Source organism: Castor canadensis, chromosome 13 (genome assembly GCF_047511655.1).
Source record: "Castor canadensis chromosome 13, mCasCan1.hap1v2, whole genome shotgun sequence".
Classification (NCBI taxonomy): domain Eukaryota; kingdom Metazoa; phylum Chordata; class Mammalia; order Rodentia; family Castoridae; genus Castor; species Castor canadensis.
This window is the reverse complement of record NC_133398.1, coordinates 24,958,725-24,982,408: the sequence shown is the minus strand read 5'-3', so window position 1 is coordinate 24,982,408 and position 23,684 is coordinate 24,958,725. Positions and strand designations below refer to the sequence as shown.

The following is a 23,684-nucleotide window of genomic DNA, read 5'->3' as shown; positions in this document are numbered from 1 at the left end:
GATTTTTATGCTAGTTCTTGACCCTGAACTTGGAGAAATGTATCACCTGTCTTTCTAAAGAACAGGTTTTCATCATCAAATAGGTAATTACCTTCTTATTGATGATACAGAAGATGAGCTGTCCCTCCTGGGAAGCCATGGAAAACCACTGAAAATATCACATACAGGTTTTGTTCTTTAAGGTCATCTGCTTGAGCAACTAGAAGAAGCTTATCTTTAAGGGCAGTGGCTTTGAAAGACTATTCCTGAGAAAGACAAGTCCCTACTTGTGTCTTGCACCTGACCCAAGGAAAAGAACCAACTGGCCTGAGATGAAGTAACATCAAGGAATTGAGCACTCTCAGGTCTCTGTGTAAATGCCATCTCAGGGAAGCCATCCCGCACATCAGTATGTCATCCACAGGAGCATCACACATTTGTCTAGGATGTGACATCTGTCACCAAAAACTTTCACACATGTTGGGCAGCATCAGTCATTTGAGCCATTCATCAGATCATCCTGGCTTATTCCCTTCCAGGTGCATGCTAGCATTGCACTTTCCTCTGCTTTTGAAGTTAGATATGACCACGTGTCTTGCTTTGATCAATAAAAAGTAGACTGGTACTAGGTTTCATTCCACTGAGACATTAAGAACTAGTGTGCAATTTGTCCCCCCCTTCCTTTATTTTTTACCCTGCCACTGTGACTAATGACATTCCACATGTCAGGCAACTGGTCCATTAGCCTGAGCCCCAGAAAGAGGGCAACACAGAGCAGAGCCCTCAGTCTAGCCATGATAGACCTGTAGCGTAAGCAGGAAATTCAGGGTATGTCGAAGCACACACAGGGTGAGCCTATCCTGCCTGGTTTGGCAGCTGGGGTAGACGTGCTATTGCTGCTTCATTAAATTGATGGAGATTGGGCTTCTTTTACCACTGTTGAGGGGCATTTGGTGGGCAAAAGTGTTGGGATCTCAACACAAATAAAAACTCTTCTAGAAGTCATCATATTTTTCGCTGCTGTGCATTCAAAAAGAAGCCAGCTTCACTTAAGGATGATCTTGAAGAAGCAGTAAGAATTACTTATTAAACCTCAACCCTAAGTACTTATCTTTTTAATATTTGTTGAATGAGGAAATCAATCAATGAATTAACTTTAGTGGAGCAAATCAGGTAACAGAGGGACAGGCCCAGGTTAGGAACAAGAACACAGGACAGAGATCTGGCCAGAGTCAGGCAGGGGTCCTGTCTATGCTCAGAGTGGGAGAACACTGGGGTCTAGACAGGGTAGGTTTAGGCCAATCATCTGGAAATCTAGGACAGTGGCTTAAGGGACACTTAAGGGAGGTTTGGTTGGTATCAGCAGAGGCCAAGCTAACAGGACTGAACAGAAAGTAAGAACAGCTCTCAGGATCAGCAAGAAGCCCAGGAGTTGAAACCAGATTGAAGGTAAATGCTGGATCAACCGCTAGACCAACTTGGTGCAGAATTTCGTAGAGCTGCTATACTGCCCCTATGACTATGGCCAGGATAGGACTGGGGGCCTGTAGAGAGCTGGCAACAAGTTTAAGTGTCCTGATCATGATGAGGGGAAGAGACCATGATATGCAGGAGTGAGAAAACTAGAAGGCTTGAAGTCCATGAGTTTGGCTTCTGTCACCAGCTGTCAGTAAATCCCTAGGCACTATCTTCAGTTTACTCCCCTCTCCTGAGTTACTGACTTGGATATCTATCTATCTGTCCATTTCTTGTTTCAAAGGCAAATATATCAGACCAAAGGCAAATTTATTTTCTCTCCCAATGCAGTCTTCTTTCAGGTTCACTTCTTGTTATGGGGTAGATATGAAGTGTCCCCACCCCCCAAATGATTGTGTTAAAGCTGGTGGTATTATTGACAGGTGACTGGCTCATAGTAGAATGGGTCATTAGGAGGTAGCACCTGGTTACAGGAAGTAGGTCACTGGGGGCATGACTTTGAAGGGTATTTCTGGTCCCCAGATCATTCCTCTCTCTGCTTCCTGGCTGCCATGAGGTGAGCATCTTTCCTGTTCCATGCCTTTCCACATTGCCATGGATTTTAAAGCAATAGAACTGACTAACCCTATAACCAACACATCTCATTGAGTGGACCCACTGTTCATTCATATTCTTCAAGTCAGAACTCTAGGAGCCATTTGTGACTCTTCCTCTCCTTCATCCAGCCTAGTATCCCACCAATCTCCTCAATCTCTTCCCTCCCCATGCACTTCTCTAAACCTTACCACAAAACCACTCTGGGCAAGCTCTGTTAACTCTTTCCCCTAAATCACTGTCCTACATTTCTAGACTGTTGTCCTAAACCCACTCTGTCTGGACCCAAATATTCACCCACTGTGATCACAGGGATCCAGTCCAAATGCATCTACTTGTCACTGCCCTGCTTTCAAGTCCTTCTAAGACTTCCCACTGCTCTTGGGACAGGATGAGAATCCCTCCTGTGGTCTACGCAGCTAAGCATAGTTTTGCCCCTATAAGTATTTGTCCCAGATTATGGCCTCTTCCTCCTCTCACATTCCAGGCTCCTGCTCTCTGCATTCCAGTCCCCTGGACTTCTTTTCAGTTCCTTAAATGTGTGATGCCTCCTCCTGCCCCATGACTCTGGTCATGCTGTTCCCTCTGTCTGCTCCAGCTGCCTTTGAGCCACTCTTGCCCAATTTTTAAAAGTCCCAGCATGGTATCTGACATTGGCTTCCTGCTCCATCTGGGGCCCCAGCTTTCAGAAAGGGCTTCCCTGAGTGTCTCACAGCACTGCCAAGGCTGGGCAGGAGGCCAGAGTGCCCCACCATGGCCAACAGAGGGAAATGGAGCAGAGCTTCCAGCTGGGGCTCCTTGTCCAGCAAAACTTCAGGGGCTGAATAAGCACCATGGCAATGGCACTGAGCATACCGGCACAGCCCCTATGGCTCTGCCCTCTCATTAAAAGATGGAGGCTGGAAGCAACATTTGACCCTAGAAATGAATTGTTTTTTTCTTCTTTTTCCCTCTTCCTGGACTGCTGGAGACCTTCCTACCTCTGTTCATCTTTTGAAATCTGAGCCAGCCACTTCTCCCTCACTGCCCACGAGGCTGAAGCCACTGTGGTAGTGACCATTATTCAGCTCATGGGCTATACTTAGGGCTACCCATTGGCCACCTCACAGAGATTCCAGATAGGACAGAAGCCCTTTGGAGGGAGCCTCAGGGACATAGTTATAAGAACCGTGAGCTCTGATTCCTGGGAGGAGGAGAGCGTGAGAGGAAGGTGGAGAGGATCCTGGTCTCCCACTTCTGCTCCATATAGCAGATCACTACAGAATGAGCTTCTGCAGAAACCTCCAGTAAGAATGTATTGAGTAGCTGAAAAGAAGTGTTAAAATCTTTGAATACTCTCATTCTGAAGGTGAGGAAACAACAACACTTAAATTTTTCAAAACATTTAAACATTTTTCAGAGTTAAAGTAAGTTGCCCAGCAACAATACAGAGAGAGGTGGAATGAGGAGCCTGTTGTCAGGACTACCTACTCTTCTTTGCACCACTGCCTCTGCAGCTTGAGAAACAACCAGAACTGACACTTGGGGGATGTTCTGCATTTGGAAAAGCACAGTCAGATTCTCTATCCCTTTTGATCCTTGCCTCACTGGACACAAGGAGGATATTTTTACTACTATTCCCACTTTAAATAAGTGGAGGCTAATGTGGTAAAGTAACTTATCTAAGATCACCTCATCATTAAAACACAGATTCAACCCCCTAAACTGAAAACAGGTGTTCAAACAAGTATGTGTGCCCAAATGTTCACAGTGGTACTATTCACAATACCCCAAAGGTGGAAAACCCCCAAAGCCCCACTAATAAATGCATGGGTAAACAAATTACACTCTATCCATCCAGTGGAATTCTTCTACCATAAAAGGAAATGAACTGAGGACACACGCTCTCACAGGGATAAACCTCAACAGCACAATGTTAAGTGAAAGAAGCCGACGCAGAAGGTCTCATATTGGGTGCTTCCATTTATAGGAAATGTCTACACTAGGCAAATCCACGGAGACTGAGTGACAATTGGTGGGGACCAGGAACTAAGGCAAGGAGGAAACAGACAGTAACGTCTAACAGTTATGGAGTTTTCTTTGGGGGTGATAAAATGTGTTGAAACTAGATAGAAGTAGTCACTACAACATCACTGTGAACATCTTAAATGCTACTGATTCATCAATTTAAAATGGTTAATTTTATGGGACTCTCACTTCAATAAAATAAAATAGTAAAATAGGTAGACCCCAAGTCTCAGCTCCTTCCCAACCTCACAGAGTTCACCAATGAGAAAAAGCAGCTATTGAGTCTGTTGACCAACAACCCACAGAATCCCACACCATGTGGGAACATGTAAAAAACAGCAGCAGGTCTGCTTTCTGAATCTACTTACGGTGAACTGCGGCCCTGTCGTAAAAGGATCAGGAAACGGGCTCATTGGGTCAGCCGGGAATGTTTTTATCTTCAAAAAAGAGAAAGACAGGGGGTTACCTTCAGCTTAGAAAAGTTTTGAAAGCATCCTGAGGCTTTCGTTGTTCCCCAGGAGTTGGGGCAGAGTCTCAGCTGTGCCTGGTATTGAACTGTAGGCTGGGCTCCACAGGGAAGGCAGGTTGGAGTCTCGTTTGTTGAACTCCCCAGGCTTGCCTTGCCTGGAGCTCCCTTCATTGGGGTTGGCCTGGGCCATCCATCCAGGCATGTTGAGTCCCAGGCCCGATCCACAAAGGGCCACACTCAAGCTGGATAATGAAGCAAGCCTAAGCTACCCAGGGTGACCTCTGAGGGTTTCTCCACAGCTGTGGGGAATGGCAAAAGGCTCCTGAGAGGTCCATTCAGGACACAGTGTATCTCAGTGGGCAGGACACCAGGAGGCTGGGATAATTAAGTCATAAAAGTAGTCCCTATCTAACGACTTTTGTTGCTAGACTCCCTGTGCATTTTATGCAATAAAAGGAAACCTCAGGTTAATCCATGGAAGCATGTGGGAATCCTGTCACAGAAATGCACACCACCTGGGAACAGTTCCTTTGGAAACTGAAGGCATGGTGCTCAGAAGTGCCCAGTGCTGAGGGTAACTGCAGCACTGAGAACTAGTCTGAAAGAGGTCAGATGCCCCAATCTGGGTTAGGCAGTGGTGTCCAGAAAGACTCTGGGCTTCCATTTCTTTCTCTTTGTTTCTTTTTCTTTGGCTTCCTGGAGGCCTTGAGAAATGCAAAGGCTTATTTCTTCAAGACAGAAGACCAGCAGGCCCAGGGTCTGGTGACTCTGGCATGAACTTTGTCTACAGCCCCCAGGCTAAGAACCTGCCTATGCATCTGCTGGTGAATGTGCACTGCACCTGTAGGGGCTTCAGCCAAGACCCCAAGACCACCCTGCTCAGTGGCAGCAGCCTCGTGTCTCTCAGGAACTTGCCTGTGGACCCTGGGACAGCACCCTGGCCCTCTTCTATTGCTCTAACTGGGGAGGAGAAAGGGATGAGCAAGGGCACAGCAGACCGGACCCAAATTAGCTGTAGTTTTCTGAAAACCACAGGGTAGTTCTCTCAAACAATGTGGGGACAGACAAGTCCTTGCAATTGCACCAAGATGTCCAGCCCAGCCCTGCTCCCCTTCCTTCACATCTCTTTATATATATATCAAAATTCCCAGAATGGATCCCAAACTGAGAAAGACTCTTGGAGTGAAGCTTGTACCTCAACCTGCTTAATGGAACAATGTGGTACTCTGAGAGCAACGTCATAGTGAAAAGCATCCTGTAGATGAGCTCTTAGGCTATTGGACAGTACAGGGAAAGTGCTTTCCCTCTTAAAGAAACACAAAACTTAGTGACCTCAAAAAATGGTTTTGTACCTGCTGTAAAGAGTAAGGCTACATTCCCATGGTCACACTCTCGTGCTTACACTATGGCAGACTCGCCATCTACACTCACCATCTTCAGTTGCCATCTTCTGATGGCACCGCCAGTCAGAATAACCACTTCACAAGGGGGTAAAAGCCAAAGTTATACTATACCCAGGAGGGCCCAGCCTCAGAAAATGAAATCCCTGACATGAAAAGCTACATGTGTTCCCTCGAACAGTGACAAATTAAACGAAGCACACATCCTGCAGTGAGAGATTGGGTCAGCAATTGCGGATTATTCACTTGATGGAATATAAGTAGTCATGTTGAATGTGGCAAGAAGCAGACAGAAACAACACAGTACCAAATGAAAAGAGAAATACAAGAGATGGTGTAGCAACTGTGAATTAATATGTGAAATTATGAATGAATGTGAGTAAATAGAAGGAAACATACAAAAATGAAAAATCATTTTTCATTCCCTAGGTTGGGATTTGAGGTTATTTAAATTTCTAGGTAGCACTTCTATTTTGTCATGATATTGATAAGTGGCAGAGGAAGACAAGGTTAATTTTTTTGTTTTTTACTTTCAATAGAAATGACACTTAAGAATCTAATTGGTGAGTTACCAGAAAAGCATCTATCATAACTGAAATTATAGAAAAACAAACACTTCTTGGTTCTTGAGAGCTATAGCTGAAGGGGTGGAACCACAGCCTGTGTCCCACATTGACCAGGGCCAGCTGGACCCCAAACTCCCCATCCATCTTAGAAAGAGACAGCACCTGACAGTGGGCTCTTCAGAGGTCTGGTGCTCCTGCACGCCCATAAGCCTCTGCCTCACCTGGGCTCCTGACGCCTCACCTGTCCCAGTAGGCCTCTCCCTGGTGGGGTACCTACCAGCCTCGTTTTGATTGGAGGGTACATGCAAACTCCAGTGGTCTCTTCCTTCATGGGGAGAGAGAGTGGAGGAGAACAGCGAGAGTGGGCACAGTGGGGGTTGCTGGCGGGTTCTGCCTGCTCACGAGGAGGAGAGGAGACAAGGGAAGGAGGAGGCAGTGAGACAGGGAAGAGAGAGAGGAGATAAGGGAGGGGAAAGGAAAGAAAGATAGCACAGTGCAAGACAGATCTGGTAACTCCAGACCATTCTTGAGCCAGCCTCGCCTGCAGCCTCCTTCCAGCCTCTGGCTGGCTGGCTACTAGTCCCACCCACCACCCTCCTCTCTCAGCCTCTCTTCTCCTCTCTGTCCCTCATCTCTCTTCTCTACTATGTGAGCAGAAAGACACACCAAAACCCCTTCCCAGGGCTGGCAGGGACAGGATGTCTTCTGTACCAGCTACCCAGGACTGGGAGCAGCTCTCCACCTCCCCCACCCCCATCCCCAGCACACTGTTCGGGTTCCAAAGCATTGCCCAGGCCAAGCCAGAAAGACAGCACCATGAATTAGCAAAGTCAGCAATGGGAGCAATGACCACACATTTAAGCACATTTGCCTTCTAAGCCCTGTGCCCTCTGGCTCTCTGCAGAAAGGCACCCACTATAGTGTGCATATGAGTGGATGTCCAGCAGAGGGCACCAGGAAAGAGCTACATCCCTAGCAGAAACAGAGTCCAGGATTTCATCTGTCATAGTTCTTTGCTATCTGGGTTCAGAAAACAGACTGGCCCTGACTAACTCCCACACCCATGAGCCCAGGCCTTGGCATCTCAGACTGGCAGGGGGACATCTTGCTGCTTAGCTGGAAGACAACAAGCATTATGAGGAAAGTGCTGTGCCCTCTGGGATACCAGCTTCCCTACCCTGGCCCCAAAGAGTGCCACATGCCCAGCAAAGATCCAACAGCTTGTTCTGGTGAGGATGAGGTTGGTGAACTGAGGAAGAGGATACTTGATGTTAGGAGAAGGGGCCGCTACAGGGTTCATTTGGGTTTCAGGGAGGGACCATTCGCTCTAGAGAACAAATACATGTGTCTTTTATTTAGCTCGAGTTTCCTTAAACAGTTGGCCTAGTCCCATTGTGAGGAATAAAATACAGCCTCTGGGTAAGTTTCATTGAAGAATGATCGAGAAAATTGCAGGCCTCTTTTCCCTCTTCAAATTGATCTAACTGCCCTCCTGACAATCGTGCAATGCTGGATAGTTTCCAAAGGGCTTTTACAACCATTATCTCACAATGGCCTTCGTAACAGCTTGTTTTACTATTCACATTTGGGAGATGCAAAAATTGCATTGGCAAAGTCTAAATCCCAGGTTCGAGACCCTCTTGTTGATTGTTTCTAAATCCTTCCCTCAGACATAAGTGAGTCCTTATTACTCATTTGCAGTTAAGGTTTCTCAGCCTACTTAAAACCCTCCCACTGTTCTCTTTGGCTCTCGGAAGAAATCCTACCTGCCTAAGATGGTGTTGAGGCTTGTGTGAGCCTGGCTCCCACTTGACCTCCAGTGCCGGATGTTCCAGCCAGAACCAACTACACAAGGGCCCACCAGTTACTGGGCCTTTGCCCCGACTTATATCAACAGACACTCAATGTATGTTTTTTGAAGAAAATAAAAGCTGGCATAAATGACCAAGAAACATAATCATACTGCCTAGAGGCCAAAATGTGTACTATAAGATTATAATGAATGACTTAAGGCTTTGCCAGCATTGGACTTTTATGATAAATGTTAATAACTACACAAGTGTTTCTGACCTTTATAAATAAGCATCAGAGTAGACTTCAACAAAAGATCATCCCTGGACTCTTAGTAAATCCACACTCTTGATTCTTAGTAAATGAGAAGGAAATAAGATAACACATATAAGAAGATACTACTTCAATACACTATTTTACTTTTTTCTCCTGGTATTTCCTTTCCTCTTTGGGGTTTTTTACATTCAGGCTGCTACATTTGTCAATAGATATTTGGCTTTTGAGTTTTAAAATCTGACTTTGGGGGAACAGAAAGATTCTTGGCATATAAATAATCATGACAGTATTCAAATAAGAAAACAGGTTGCTAGTCTGAGGATAGGGGAGAGAAATGAGGCAAAGAGAGGAGGGGTAGACATTAGTGGATACTGAGCCATGGGGCCCAGGTCCCTTCTCCATGGGCTAAGGCTGGCAACAGGGACCACAGCTCCCTCCTCAGCTACAGCTGGGGAGACAGCAGGTCTCAGGACAGAGCAGTGTCCAGCAGGTGGCAACTCACACACCCAGCAGGCAATGATTTCCACCCATCCAAAAGGGCCATGAAAAAAGCAGCGTTCCAGATGTCTCAGTGAAAGTTGACACCATGGACTAAATAGACTTCTCCTCACCTCCTTGCTTCCTGGGGAACATAGATGAAGCCCCAGGGAGACAGAAGGAGTTCCTTGATTGGACTTCAGCTCACACTTTAGCCCTTCTGGAAGAATGAGGTTCAAAACAGACACCAAGTTGCTGAGTCACATGGAAACCCGCCTCTGAGACCCACCCCTGGGTCTGTTCTTATGCCCTATCCAGCCTTCCATCTGCTAGAACAATGCCCTTCCCACACTTGTGCTCTTCACCAACATGCCATGTGCCAGGAGGGGCCTGCCTCCTGATGGCTCTGCTTTGCAGTCAGGTGAGTGATTTAAAAAGTACAGAGCTCACAAAGGGAAAGGTCCAAAAGGGAAAAAGCCAAGAACACAGTAGGCACAGATGTTTATGGTCTCTGTTACCTGGGGAGGGAGGTTGGCTGGAAGACCTAGAGCGGAGGGAGGGCAATTTGTTCCTGGAATATCTTCCTCCTATCTCCCCCTTCCTCCGTCAATGGACACCAGTATTCTCCTGCAGTGCTCACGCTCACTTCAGGGAGAAGTGCTGTCTCTACTCACTTGCTTTCTTCCTTCCTGCCCTCAGGCCCCACCTTGTCTGTATTGGTTATGTGGTGATGAACTGGAGATGCAGGAGCTGGGAATGGACCAGGCACCAGGCTTCCGGGGCTGAACTGAGCTACATAGTGCAAGAGTCCAGGATGAGAAAAGCCAGGGGAAATGCTGCAAAGGTGAGGTTGGAAAGTGATTCTGTGTAGAGTTTGAGACTGAGTCCTTGGAGTCATGCAGGATGCAAGAGAATGGAGGAAACAAAACAAGATTCAAGATGAGTTACCAGAGGGTGCTAATTTCATGCGCCTGAATGAAATTTAGCTATGTCCCAATGAAATTTAGTTTTTGCTTTGCTTTGAGAGATGTCAGTTCAAGATCGAACTTTTTATTATTGTTGGCTCTTGGACCATGTTTCTTTGAAAACCTTGGGAGAGCAGCCTGGGAAGTACTTTATATGTAGCCCTTCCTCCAAGCTGCTTTTTCCCAAAGTGATTTCACCCATAGAGCACGTGGGGAGGAGCTAGTCACCCTGGTCCAGCTCGTTTGACCCCTGTGTGATTTCCCCACCACAGGACTCAGTTTCCCTGTCTGTGGAAACGGGTGACGATATGGTGCTAAAAGACCTATTTCTTGGTGACCCTATGTGGAAAGCAGGAGAGAAGAGCCCTTCCATCTCTGAGCAGCTTGGGCAACTGGTCTAACAAGAAGGCCAGTGTGACATTCACTCAAACCTGGGAAGGGCAGAACCCCGAAGGTTCCCAGAGCAGGGTCACCTCTGTCCTTCTCAGCTGCTTATCCAAAGGCGCTGACTCAAGCTCCCAAACTGTGTCAGTGTCCAGGTGAGAAGGACAAGTGTGCAAATGATTTCCCAATACAGCAATGAGGAGTGGTGACCATTCCTAAAGCCTCGACAGTGTTGTGCCTATTTGTTCTCTCTTGAAAGCCTTCCAGAAATCCTTTCCATCCCCACACTCCTCCTCCAGCAAGTGGATGCTAAATAGCTCCTGCTTCTAGCTTCTCCCTGAGAGCTATGTAGCTGTACTTAACCTTTTATCACCTGACTTCCCCTCTAGCCTCAGGTTACCCTCTCCACTCTGAGAGCCTAGCATGTGGCCTGGCACATGGCCAGCTTTCAGGTTTTGACCTGGTTCACATTTCAACCCAAGTGGTGATCTATGCCCAAGTGGACCATGATTTACACTTAAGTACACTCAGGTATTAGGCAGAACCCAGTCAAAGATATGACCAAGTTCACCTGTATTGCCTGATAATGCTAAGAAAGCGCCACACATATAGGTGGTGCTTCCCCCCCCCTTTTTTGCAGGGCCTTATAAATGCTAAGCAAGCATTCTACCACTGAGCTATATCCCCAGCCCATTTTGTGGTGCTCTCCATACTCAAAGGGCTCTCTCTCACGCTCTCTCTCTCTCTCTCTCTCTCTCACACACAATTCTCATAATATTCCTGTGACAAACAATGACATCCTTATTTTACAGAAGATGGAGTGGTGACTCTCCAATACCAAGGATCTTATAAAGGGGGACAGAGACTGAAGGACTTGCTTGCGTGACTCCAGGTTCAGTGCTCTGTCCACTAAAAAGGAGTTCTCACCTGTAGGAGTCCCACAAGGGCCACTGTCCCTAAATGGAGACCCATATGCAGAGGATGGATGGTGGTGGGAAATGCAGGGGGCCTGGAAAGCCAGGGTATGGCCTGAAGGTATGGCCTCAAGCCAGTGTTTGAGATCAGACAGGTTGTTGGAAGCAACAGCAAGAGATGGGTGGACATGCAGGGCGCAGCAGGGTGCAGCCCAGGAAGCTAGGAAGCTGATGCCCAAGCATGGAGGAGGCCTACAACCCCAGAGGAGCAGCAGACAGGCATGGGCAGGACCCCTACAACCACCTTCCCAGAAGAGGGCTCCATGAGGTACCAGACCACCCATGACAGCGGATCCCTGAGCCTCCAGGTCAAGAGGAAGCCCTCTCAGCAGCAGTGCCCACCTCGCCATCCATCCACTGCCAAACCATTTCTACCATCTGTGGCTTTTCTGGTTTTAGCAAAATAAGAAGTTTACCAGAGGAGTCACTTCTGTGAAATCCATGAGAAGATCACCCGGCTCCAAGGTGAAGGTGCCTCCTCGGTCAGAGGGGCTCTGTGAAGGTAGACAGAAATATCCCTCGTTAGTGACAGCTCTGGACTGACAACAGAGTTCACCAGAAAAGATGGGAGTGTTCTACCTCTCCTCTACCCCTTTCTAATGCTGAAACCCCCAATATTTCCTTTGCTCAACAAAGTGTCTAGACTAAACTCTAACTTTTTCTGGAACCTTCCTAAGTAGAAAAAAGCCAAGGGATGGGGATTGTCCTTTTTGAAGCTACAGTTTTTCTTAAGTGCTCTGAGAATCCTTTCATCTTTCGGGAAAACTGCTCTAAAGGATCCTTTCAATACATAAAGAGAGAAGAAAGACCGTCCTGCAGGGGATGATCAATTGGTTTCAGGGGCTAACCTGGCCTGCACAGCCATTGCCAAGATACTCATGGTGGGTGGCACCTCTGAACATGTTGTCTTCCTGCTCTGGGGGTCTTAGCTTCATGGGTGGTCTCCAGGACTTTGAGGGAAGAGTAAAAAAGGAGCTCTAACTTGACGCAAGCAGGTTCCTCAGGAGAGGGAGCCCTATGGAATTAGGAGGATGCCTGCTCTGACCCCACCGCTATCCCTTCTGCTTGTAAATATTTCAGCCTGGTTTTAACCAGCTGTGGGATATGTGATAAGGGCCTATGTCCATATTTGAGACAACGCTGTAAGGGGATTTTCTACAGCAGAGGGGAACCCAGGAGATGATCTACAGATCAGCCTCAGTCTGGGCCAGCCACTGGTTAAGGGGCCCAGTTACGCTTCCATATCTTCTCCAGACATCAGGGGAAGAGCCCCTGGGAAAGACTGGCCTTGGTCATGGAAACCATGGGCCTGGATCATTGCTCTTTAGATGCTGCCAGAAATTGTGCCCCAGAAGCTGCAGAATCCTCAGGCATCCAGTTTGTGTAGGCACTAGAACCTTCGCTGGATGTGATGCCAGTTACAGAGCAGGGCAAGGTAACAGATCTTTTCATTTTTAGGAGGAGGCAGCTGAGCATTGAAGACATAGGGCCTAGATGGTGACTACACTTTTAGGGTAGTTGCAAGGCTGTGGTTGGAAGAGCTTGGAACCAGCTGGAGCACTGGCCTTGCTTTTGGGGTACCTGTCTCCTGCGTACTTCTTTTATGTGGTTGTGCAGACTAAAGCCATAAAGTCACCTTTGGCTCAGCAGTGGATAGCAATAGGTTTGACTGTATTTGGACCAATTGCCAAAGACTCACCATCAGTAGAGTCACTCAGAGAAAAGCAAGAGAAATGTCTTGTGTCAGGCCTTTGTCATTGTCATGCACACTACTGGGAATTTCCTGAAACTTCAAACTGATAAAGTAGTATTTCCCAACACAGCTTATCCTATCTAGGGTATGAGATTGGACACATCTGTATTTTTATTCCTCCACATTGTCCATTATTGAGTCAGAGAGCAAGGGATTGTTTCCTTTCCTATAGTGTGGAGTACTAGCTTGGTATTCTAAATCAAAATTGCCCTCAAGAATCCCTTGATTCTGCTCTTGTGTGTGTGTGTGATACTGAGGTTTGAACTCAGGGCCTTGCACTTGTTAGGCAGGTGCTCTACTGCCTGAGTCAAGCCCCCAGACCCTTTTGCTTCAGTTATTTTTATGACAGAGTTTCCTATTTTTTGTCAAGGCTGCCACTCCCCTATTTATGCTTTTCTTATAGTTGGGATGACAGGTATGCACTACCACCCCCAGCTAACTGGTTAAGATGGGAGTCTTGTGAATATTTTGCTGGCCTTAAACTATAATCCTCCTGATCTCTGCATTGGGAATAGTTGGGATTATAGGTTGTGAGACACCGGTACCTGGCCTAAACTGCTCTTAAGGTACAGTGTACATGGTTTTATGTCATACCATGTTTCTCATGAATGGTTGGTCTATATTTGGGGGTCATGGCATATGGAAACATGTTCTGCTGGGTTTTTTAGTGACTGCACTTAAGTGACTAAAGAAACTTAAATGTACACACCCAATGCCACTCACCAAACAGACCCTAAATTCCCAGCATGGATGACTACTCCTCGGGGCTCTTTCCCATACCTTGGCCCCCGGGGACAGCGGGCTCTTGCCTTCTGACTTCTGAGGTGAGCTGACTTTCTGGACCTTGGGGGATGCCAGTGGCACCGAGACTTGTGTGGCAGCAGTCATGGTGTCTGTGGTTGTAGCTGTGGTGGTGCCCACTGCCTCAGCCAGGTCTGGAGGGAGGTCGTCTTCATCACTACGGTTACTAAAAGCACATGAAGCTCTGCTCATTACAATAATACACAGACTTCGAGGCGCACAGGGAGGCCGGGGAGGGGTGGGAGCCAGGGTGGGGCCAGGGCTCCCCAAACAGATATCCACCAGATGTCATCTTACATGATCCAATACAATGACTTTTACCAAAGCAAATTTGGGCTGGAGTTTCTGTCACTTGCCAAGTGTGTGTGTGTGTGTGTGTGTGTGTGTGTGTTGAATTGTGGTAAAATATATAGAATGTGGTAGTTATCATTTTAACCACTTATATGTGAACAATTTAGTGGCACTAAATCCATTCACAAAGTTGTATAATTGTCCTACTATCCATCTCCAAAATCTCTTCAGCAATCCCAACTGAAACTCTACAGTTTAAACAATATCTCCCAGGTCCCTTCCCTACAGTGTCTGGTAACAGCTATTCTCCTTTCTGTCTTGATGAATTTACTTACTTCAGGTACCTCAGGTAAGTGAGATAACACAGCATCTGTCCTTTTGGGTCTGGTTTACTTCACTCACCATGATGTTTTCAAGGTCTAACCATGTGACATATATCAAAATTTCATTCCTTTTTTATGGTGAAAAAAAATACTCCATTGCATGGTTATACCACATTTTCTTATTTATTCACCTGTTGATGGAACTCAGGCTGCTTCTAACTTTTGTCTCTTGTGACTAATGCTGCTATACACAGGGATATACAAACATTTGTTTGAGTCCCTGATTGCAATTCTTTTGGACTGGCATTTCACCTAGGACTGGAAGCTGGGTCATATGACAGTTCTGTGTTTAACTTCTTCAGGAGCCATCAAATCAAGGGACAGTATTCTGAGTGGCTTCTCTTGGGCTCTTCAGAACCCACTGCTCTGTGTCAAGGATATAACGGCCCCTTTGTCCCTTGGGTATGATAAACTGGTTATAAGGGAGGAGCTGGGCAAATTTGTCTTGGGGCCAAGTAACTCTGGTCTGAGAACCTTTCTACCAGAAGTAGGTGGCCGAGGAAGAAAATCACACTGGCTAGGAAGTCCTCATGAGGGAGAAGTCTGGCCTGGCACTGTGAGCTTATGTACCCCATGGCTTGGATTTGGAAGAAAGCTCTGACAACCCACACAGTGTGCCAAGGATGGAAGCCCCTTCTGATCTGGTCGTTCTGGTACAAGCACCAGACCAGTGCCACTGAGTCCCCATTCTTAGAATGGACAGTTTTTTCTCAAACCTAGAGAAACTAAGGCAACTCTCCCAGCCCCTAATGCCAACAAGACAGCTGCCTGTGCAGCAAAGGAATCACTCAACAGGACTTCGGTGCTCAAACCCTGCACATTGCAAAGGAAACACTGGCAGTACCAAACTTGGGAGATATCCTTCAGGCTTCTGGAGCATCCTTCCTAAGGACAGTGTCCTTGTGCACCTGAGACCTTGAGCTACATCAGACATTTTATGCTATGAACGTGACTTATGGCAAAACATCTGGTTTTCTACACCCTAGGTTTGGGGCCCTGCTGTATCAGCCTGACATCTGGAGAGTGGTATAGATTGAATGATTAAGTCAGTTATGGGGGTGCTCCATGCCTGTGTGATTGATGTTTCCCTGGTTGGTAATACTTCCCGTATTCTGTCACACATTATTGCTGGGAGAACGAATGTCTATCCTTGTGACTCCACACAAGAGGACAATGGGAGCCCTTATTTTTTCCTAGACTCCACCCTCTGTGCCTTTTTCCTTTGCTGATATTAACCAGCAGTACTGGGATTTGAATCAGAACTTGTGCTTGCTAGGCAGCCATTCTATCACTTGAGCCACACACCCAGACCTTTTTATGTTTTATTCTTACATTTTTGCCTGGGGTTGGCCCCAGACTGTGATCCTCCTACTTATGGCCTCCACCTAGCTGGGATGACAGGTACCCAGGTGTGCTCACTATGCCTGGATTATTGGTTGAGTTGGGGTCTTGCTAACTTTTTGCCTGGGCTGCCCTTGACCTGCAATCCTCCCAATCTCTACCTCCTGAGTAGCTGAGATTACAGGCTTGATCCACTCCACCCAGCCTTAATCTGTAGTCTTTGCTATAATAAACTCTAACTATGTGGATAACTGCTTTGCTGAATACTGTGAGTCCTTCTGCCTTTGAGGCTGGTCTTGGGCATCTCTGACACACCACTCCTAAGTGTCTTCATAGGAAACTTCTGGAGCCACTGTGGCACGAGTTTTTGAAATGATAGCTGAGATCAAGAGTGTAGATCAAAGACCCATGATAAAAGATAACAGAAAAATGAGGTCAGTGCAGGGTCCCTCATGAGGGCTCTGTAGCAGTGGCCTCCTGGGAATCATAGCCATGGGACATGGCTACATTATGAATGGGTCCCAGGGGATTTTAGCTCATTCTGTATGTGAAGAAGTCTCAAGAGGAAGATTTAGGACTCATTACTAACAAGGGGAAAAGTGAGTTTGAAAAAGTATGTGGAAAAATTAATGAGGGACCACATATTTGCACCCACAGGGATGAAGCGAGTCAGCTCCGTTACACAGGTGTTCACTGGTAAATTTTCTCAACAAACTTGTATTATGATCTTCATTTTCCAGAGACTCAGATGTGATATCCAGTGGCTGATTGTGAAATTACTTGTTCAAAATCACAAAGCTACTGAAGTAGAGGAGGTGAATTAAGTTTTGTTTTTTTTTAACCTCATAAAAAAATAAATTGGGCTGGGCGCTGGTGGCTCACATCTGTAATCCTAGCTGCTCAGAAGACCCTATCTTGAAAAGACCCAGCACAAAAAGGTCTGGTGGAATGGCTCAAGGGTAGAGTGCCTGCCTAACAAGTGTGAGGTCCTGAGTTCAAACCATCAAAAAAATTAGTCACATAGCTGGTGAAGATGAATGGATTCTTTTTTTTTTAACCTCATTAAAAGAACTTTAACCTTAAAAGCAGAGTTACCATTTACTTTTACATAAAAAGCCATTTAAAAACATAGCTCATCTCTCATAGAAGGAAGTCAGCCAATACTGTTCTAAAATTGGAAAAGTCACTAATATAAAAAAAATAAATAAAATAAAATTAGAAAAGGTCCAAATTCCTCATGGCTTTTTAAGTCATTTGTCTTAACTTTAGATCTATGACAAAGAAACATACCCAAAATTCAGTAAGTACTCCTAATTTACCTCAGCTTCTGAGATAAATTCATGCTAAATTCACAAAACAACATTTGAATAGATAAAATTTTATGTGCAATCTTTGCCTTGAAATTATTTCTTTCTATTTTAATAACAGATATGCACGGAAACTTGTCTAAAGTAACAGTCATTGACTGTGAACACTGCACTTGTTTGCTTGCTTGCTTTGAGACAAGGTCTTGCTATGTAGCTCAGGCTGGCCTCGAACTTACTATGTAACCCAAGCTGGTCTTGAACTTGCGATCCTCCTCTCAGCCTCCCAAGTACTGGGATTACAGATGTGTGCCACCATGCCTGACTTTTTCTGTTTGTTTTTGTTTTGTGTGTGGTGCTATGGATGAACCTAGGGCTTGTACATGCAGAGAAGGCTTCGACCATGGAACTACATCCTAGCCCCTACTGGTTATTTTTTATGGCATGGGTCTCAGGAATTGGTTACTTTTGTCATTGAATTTTTCTGTTGTGCCTATTGAATTCTTAAAGACTCTTTCACTGTATTTAAGTAACTAGTAAAATTGTTTTTTTGGAAAAAGATAAAACAGTTCACTGTTTTCTTTCTTTGTTTTTTCTGAGATGGGGCTCTCACTTTGTTACCCAGGCTGGCCTCAAATTCTGGGTTCAAGTGATACTCCTTGATACTCAGCCTTCTGAGTAGCTGGGACTATATGTGTGCCCCACTGCACTTGGTTTGCTTGCCATTTTCTAAACACACCAGCTATCAATATAAAAAAGATATTTTTATGTGCTTCAAAATCTTTATAGAATTCCTTTGTGTCTCCCTCCCTTCTCTCTGCACATAGCTGTTACTCTTTATCTCCCTGTCAAATTTCCAGGAAAGAACATGATGAAAGTTTTTAAATTTCTTTTTCTGTATGTGTGTGTGGTACTGGAGTTTGATCTTAGGGCCTCACACTTGCTAGGCAGGCAGTCTGCCACTTCAGCCATTCTGCCAGCCCATGGTGGATGTTTTTATTTATATCCTTAAAAGCAGTGCCTTGACAACTTGTTCAGAGCACCTGAATGTTATGATGGTCTTTGTAGAGCAACTAAAATCCTAAGCCAGGCCTAGGAACTAAGAATAAAATAACAGCATACACATCACTATCTCAAAAAATGATAATGCAAAGCTGGGGGTGGGGATGCACATCTACAATCCCAGCTATTAGGGAAGCAGAGGTAGGAGGATTGCAGTTTCAGACTAACTGGGGAAAGTTAGTGCAAGATCCATCTGAAAAACAAACTAGAAAGCAAAAGGACTGGGGGCATAGCTCAAGTGGTAGAGCACTTGCTTTAAAAAAATAATAATGCAAAAAACAGTCGCAGAAAATCAGAAAGCTAAGTTTTCCATCTGTGTTCTTGGCCATGGATTTATCACTACCTATGAGTTAAAGAGATGAGCAAATGAACAGTAACCAGTGTCAAAAATTCAAGAACTATTTCTAGGACAAAAAACTTAACAATGGGAAAAATTCGATCCATTAATTTTGCTATTTTTCCACAACTGGGGAAATGCTGTCATTCTTTGACTTTTCCAAGCAGAATATTTTGAGCTAGCTTAAGAAATACATATTGAAGTTAGAGGTTTGAAAAGGGTTTTCTTAAAAGAGCTAATGTGGTGAAGGGTTTTTCTGAAAGAGCCAATTTGGTGAGTGAGTGAAATTTTCTTTCTTTCCAGACCACCTATCAGTCAGCCATTATGTCAAACATGATTATATATCCCAAATGGGTAATAATAACATTTTGAGTTTCAAAATGTAAAAGTGAAAAGGCATATCCTGCCAGCCTTGGCCTCAGGGAAGCTGATTTCCATGGTGTAATTTGTCCCCCAGAGATCATTAGGACGCTAATTATTTGAACCCTATTCCTTTTGGCTTGTCTAGGAAATGCAGCTGCTATACTGTCCAGAAGTTCCTATTAAGGCTAATGAGATGGTATGTGAAAACCCCCAGCATGCCTCTTCCTCTCTTCATAAGGTAAAAATGGCAGGTCTTTGAGTACTGTTCCTGGCATTGCACTCCCTGTCCTACACTTTGCACCTTGGGGACCCCCTATCCTCCACCTTTGCTCAAAAGCTTCCGGGTCCTAGAGAAGGAGGGAAAGTTGTGTATCCTGAGACACTGTCTCAAGTTACAACTCACAAAATTTCTCAGAGGTAGTTATTAGCTCACCCATTTTATAGATGAAGAAAGAACAGGTCAAAAAAGTAAATATCCCAAGAAGGTACAGTTCTAACAACTGCAGAGTCCCATGCTTCCATTGTGTCCTGAAATCGCCCTGCAGCTCCCTGACCAATTATACATCTACACAGTGCCTGGGCCAGAGCCAGGTTAAGAAATGGACACCACCATTGTGGTGAATACCACATCTATGACTAATGCCATCACCACCCTTACTATAGCACTTGCCTACCTCCTTTGGATTATAATTATTTGTGATTCTGTCTTTACCTGCAATACATTGTGAATCTTTGGACTAGAACTGTCAAAGTCACTTTTGCTAGTCCCTGACAATGCTTAGAACAGTCCAGTGTATACTATGGCCAAGACTTGTTACTCTGAGCTGAACAGAAGTGGATGGGCCTGGTGGGATATATCTCATTCCACCATCTCATGTACAGCTCTGTGACTAGCTTGGGCTCTGCTGACCAACCATGCTACCATTTTACTATGACACAACGGGGAGCAGTTTCTGCTCTGGCCTCCAGTGACCTTCTCCTATATTTGTTCCTGTGGAATGCCTCCTCTTGAATGTGAGCTGGACCTAGTCACTTGCTTTTAACGAACTGAATATGACAATATTCTGTGAATATGTTATTTCTGTGATTAGCTTACAAAAGACTTGACTTTGACCTTGCTAGCACTCTCTGGCTCTTTTCATGTCCCTTCTCTGATGGAGAAACTCCAGGTGACTACAGACCTTGCTCTTACAGCCCTCAAGGAACTGAGTTCCTGCCAGCAATCATATGAATTGAGCCTTCACGTGTGTCCACAGCCCTTGCTGACATCTTCAGTGCAACCTTGTGAGTGACAATAACACAGAAGACCCAGGTAAGCCATTCCAGAATCCCAACCCCTATCAACTGTGAGGTGATAAACATGGATTGTTCTGAGTAGTCTGTTACACTGCAATCACTGATGAACACATATGCCAACTATATAATATTTTCAGGAATAAAAGTCTGGTCCCCTTGTCATCCAAATTAGAATTTGGGGATGGCTATCTGGGAATGGTATGAAGGATGAAGAAGCATTTATAATGAACCACTTTTCATTATAAAGTCCAGTTGTTAAAAAAGTGAAACACGTGAAGTGCAGAACTCACAAGCTATATTGTCTTGTTAACTTCCTCACTCGGGGAGGCTTGATTTCCAGCTTTTCCACAGCAGGCTGGGCAGTTTCCACACGTATTGGGATAGGACTTCTAGAGGCATACCAGAAAAAACAGAGCACCACCAACAGAAAAGGTTTATGGTCTTGTTTTGGCCATATGGACGGCTTTCTCAGCTACTTTGTACCTTAATAACATTGATAGTCAAGAAATACACTGTTTGTCCTTCCATTCTAATATTTAATCATCACAATTATTTTAAAACCCAGAAAATCCAACAAAACCAAACAACTCAAAATCATAGGAAAGAAATTACAACAAGTGGGTTACCTAATAAAATTACCCTACCCCAAAAAGTACCCCCCAGATACTGACCAAACAGGGTTTGGTTCATGATCAGGTTTTGCCAGTACAAGTGGAGAGAAACCAAGCGATAACTCAACTCCACTTCCAATAATCTGGGAGTTGTGCTATTTTAAACATAACATAAAATATATTTTTTAAAATGAAGAACCTAATATAGTTTATGTATAAAATGCACAATAAGAAGACCTTTAGGATTTGCTCTAAAGCATTTAAATTCTATGTATACATGAAAATGTTCAAAATTAAGTTTTTTGTTTTTTTTTGTGGTACTGGGGTTTGGACATAGGGCCCCATGCTTATAAGGCAGGCACTCTACCACTTGAGCCATTTTGCCAGTCCAACTTTCACTTTTATCTTTCCATAATCATTTATGCCAGATATCCGATGGACCCTATTCAAAACACAGACCTCAAGGAAAAACTTTTACACATTCTTATAGTGGTCATGAACAATTTCATTTAAAAAAAATCAGTAATTACCTTCTAGCACCAAAGAAGCATCAAAACAAGTTGAGGCCCTCAGTAAGGAGCCCCTCACGAGTCAATTAACTCCTCGGGGCCTCCATATTCTCTTCTACTCAGTCCTAATTATGTGACAAGTATGTAGTTAAGTGTTTGTTGGATAAATATAGAAATGAGTAAACGAGGAATGCTGCACTCGTGGTTCCCTCAGTCTGGGACCCAGAGTAAACTGGATATGGTCCCTGGAAGGACTCCATCTCCTCCGTGCACATAACCTTGCCTGGGTAGAATGGTTGCTACCTGGGAGAGCCTCACCTGATGAAGGAAGACCACCAAGATGGGCGATTGAGTGGAGACCTGATGAATGCAGGGCACCAGAACTGCTGATGTGGGAGGTCCCAGGAGAAGAGCAAGGGATGGGGACTAGAGGGAAAGCAGGGGTCAGGTCATAAGGGACCTTGGGCTCAGGAGTTTACACTGAAGGCAAATGGCAGTCTCTATAGGTTCAGGCAGAGTGAGACTTGCATTTTTGAAAGGTCCCCAGAGCAGTGAAGAAGGCAGTGGTGAAAGGAGGCCAGGGCCTCTTAGAAAATTGCTGCAATAGTCATGAGGAAGACAGAAATGAGGGCTGGGGGTAGGCAGGGATGATGATCCTGAAGAGGAAATGGTACAAGTGGGAGCTAATAGGAAAGTCAAATTGATAGGTGGTGGTGACCAATTAGGTGAGGTGATGAGGCAGGGGGAAGTCAAGGATTCCCAGGTTTCCAGCCTGGGTAAGGAGAAGGTAATGATGTTATTCACCAAGACTGGAAAACAGGTGAAAAGTAGGTAGGAAGAAATAAATTAAGATTTGTTGGTTGTTTTTATTATTTTTTTTAATGCTGGAGATCAAACCCAGGACCTTGCACACGCTAGGCAAGTACTCTACCACTGAGCTATATCTCCAGCCTAAATTAAGTCTTTGAAAAGTCCAGGGGAAACTTATACCAAGAATATAGGATACAGATTGAGAATCCTATTCTGACAGAAAACGTTAGCTTTTATGTTGGGCATGAAGTATAAGAATTCCCTATGGTCCTATAACACTGGGAGTTTGTTAAAATGCCTGTCTCCACCACCCTCCACGCCCAATACACATACGTGTGCGCACACACACACACACACAATCTAGGGCCTGGGGATATGGCTCAGTGGTAGAACACTTGTGTAGCATAAACAAGGCACTGGGTTTGATCCCCAGTGATGTGGAAAAGTAAAGAAAAGGAAAAAAAAAAAAAAGGGAAAGCAAATAAAAGAAAAGAAAAAAGAAATTGTGTGTTTTGAACAAGAGACTGATATGGTGATCCTTGGACCCATTTGAGAAAACTGTCCTAGGGAGTTTTTTATGGTTTGGATATGAAGTGTTCCCCAAAGGGCTCATGTGTTAGGGACTTGGTCCCCAGCTGGTGGTGCTATTTTGGGAGATCTTGCAAACTTTAGGAGGTGGAACCTAGTTGGAGGAATTCAGCCACTGGGGGCATGACTTTGAAGGTTACACTTGGTCCTAGTCCCTTCCTCACTCTTTGTTTCCTATCTGTCATGAAATGAGTAGCTTCTGCCGCTTGCTCCTACCACTATGATGTATGTTCTGCCTTGCCTCAGGCCCAAAATCAATGGAGCTGAGGACTATGGGCTAAAACAAATCTCTCCTCCTTCAAGTTGTTTCTGTCAGGTAGATTGTCACAGCAATGAGAAAAGTAACTAATGCAGAGCCCCTGCAGGTGGTAGTTCACCCCAGGGGACAATGAGGCTGTCTTGATTGGACTGAGAGAGGAAGTTTCCATTCTTTGTGCCATCAGGGGAACAGGGGCTCCCTCTGGCTTTGGGGCAGTGGAAGCAGTGGCTTAGGAACTTTAGTGAACATGTGTGAGCACAATTCTGGCAAGGAGCCCAGTAAAAGTGGCACATCCATGAGCCCAGGGAGAAGTGCTGAGCAGAAACCAGTCAGGGAAAAGCCTCCTGTGTGGCATTAGGGAGGCTGGACTCCACTCTGAGAGCACAGCTTTCAAAGGATTTCATACAGGGGCACGACCAGGTCAGACTGACACGCTTGAGAGACAACTCCAAGTGACTGAGTTCTTTGTTAATACAGCAGGTAGCAATGTTCATACTAGGACTAAGTAACATTTTTGAGGCTTAAAGGAAGTTTTTAAGTGGTTTCTTTGGGCTCACATTCTCTCAGTTTCATTTTCCCTCTGATTTTCTCAGCCTGTTCTCCCATGAGCAATGTTTT

The 23,684-nt window shown here is 45.1% G+C and overlaps 1 protein-coding gene across 4 annotated transcripts in view; it reads right to left on the bottom strand.

Moving 5' to 3' along the window:
• The window catches only part of Epb41l4b (erythrocyte membrane protein band 4.1 like 4B), a 132,152-nt gene that overhangs the window by 7,766 nt on the left and 100,702 nt on the right, over positions 1-23,684 (bottom strand). The window contains exons 20-24 of one of the 4 annotated variants that reach the window (XM_074051307.1): positions 20,580-20,678; positions 13,892-14,078; positions 11,775-11,852; positions 6,769-6,885; positions 4,425-4,493 (exon numbers count right to left, since the gene is read on the bottom strand). In XM_074051307.1, the coding sequence (XP_073907408.1) occupies positions 4,425-4,493; positions 6,769-6,885; positions 11,775-11,852; positions 13,892-14,078; positions 20,580-20,678 (550 nt within the window). The remainder of the gene's footprint in view (positions 1-4,424; positions 4,494-6,768; positions 6,886-11,774; positions 11,853-13,891; positions 14,079-20,579; positions 20,679-23,684) is intronic. The other 3 variants (XM_020175896.2, XM_074051308.1, XM_074051309.1) reach the window with 3 other exon arrangements.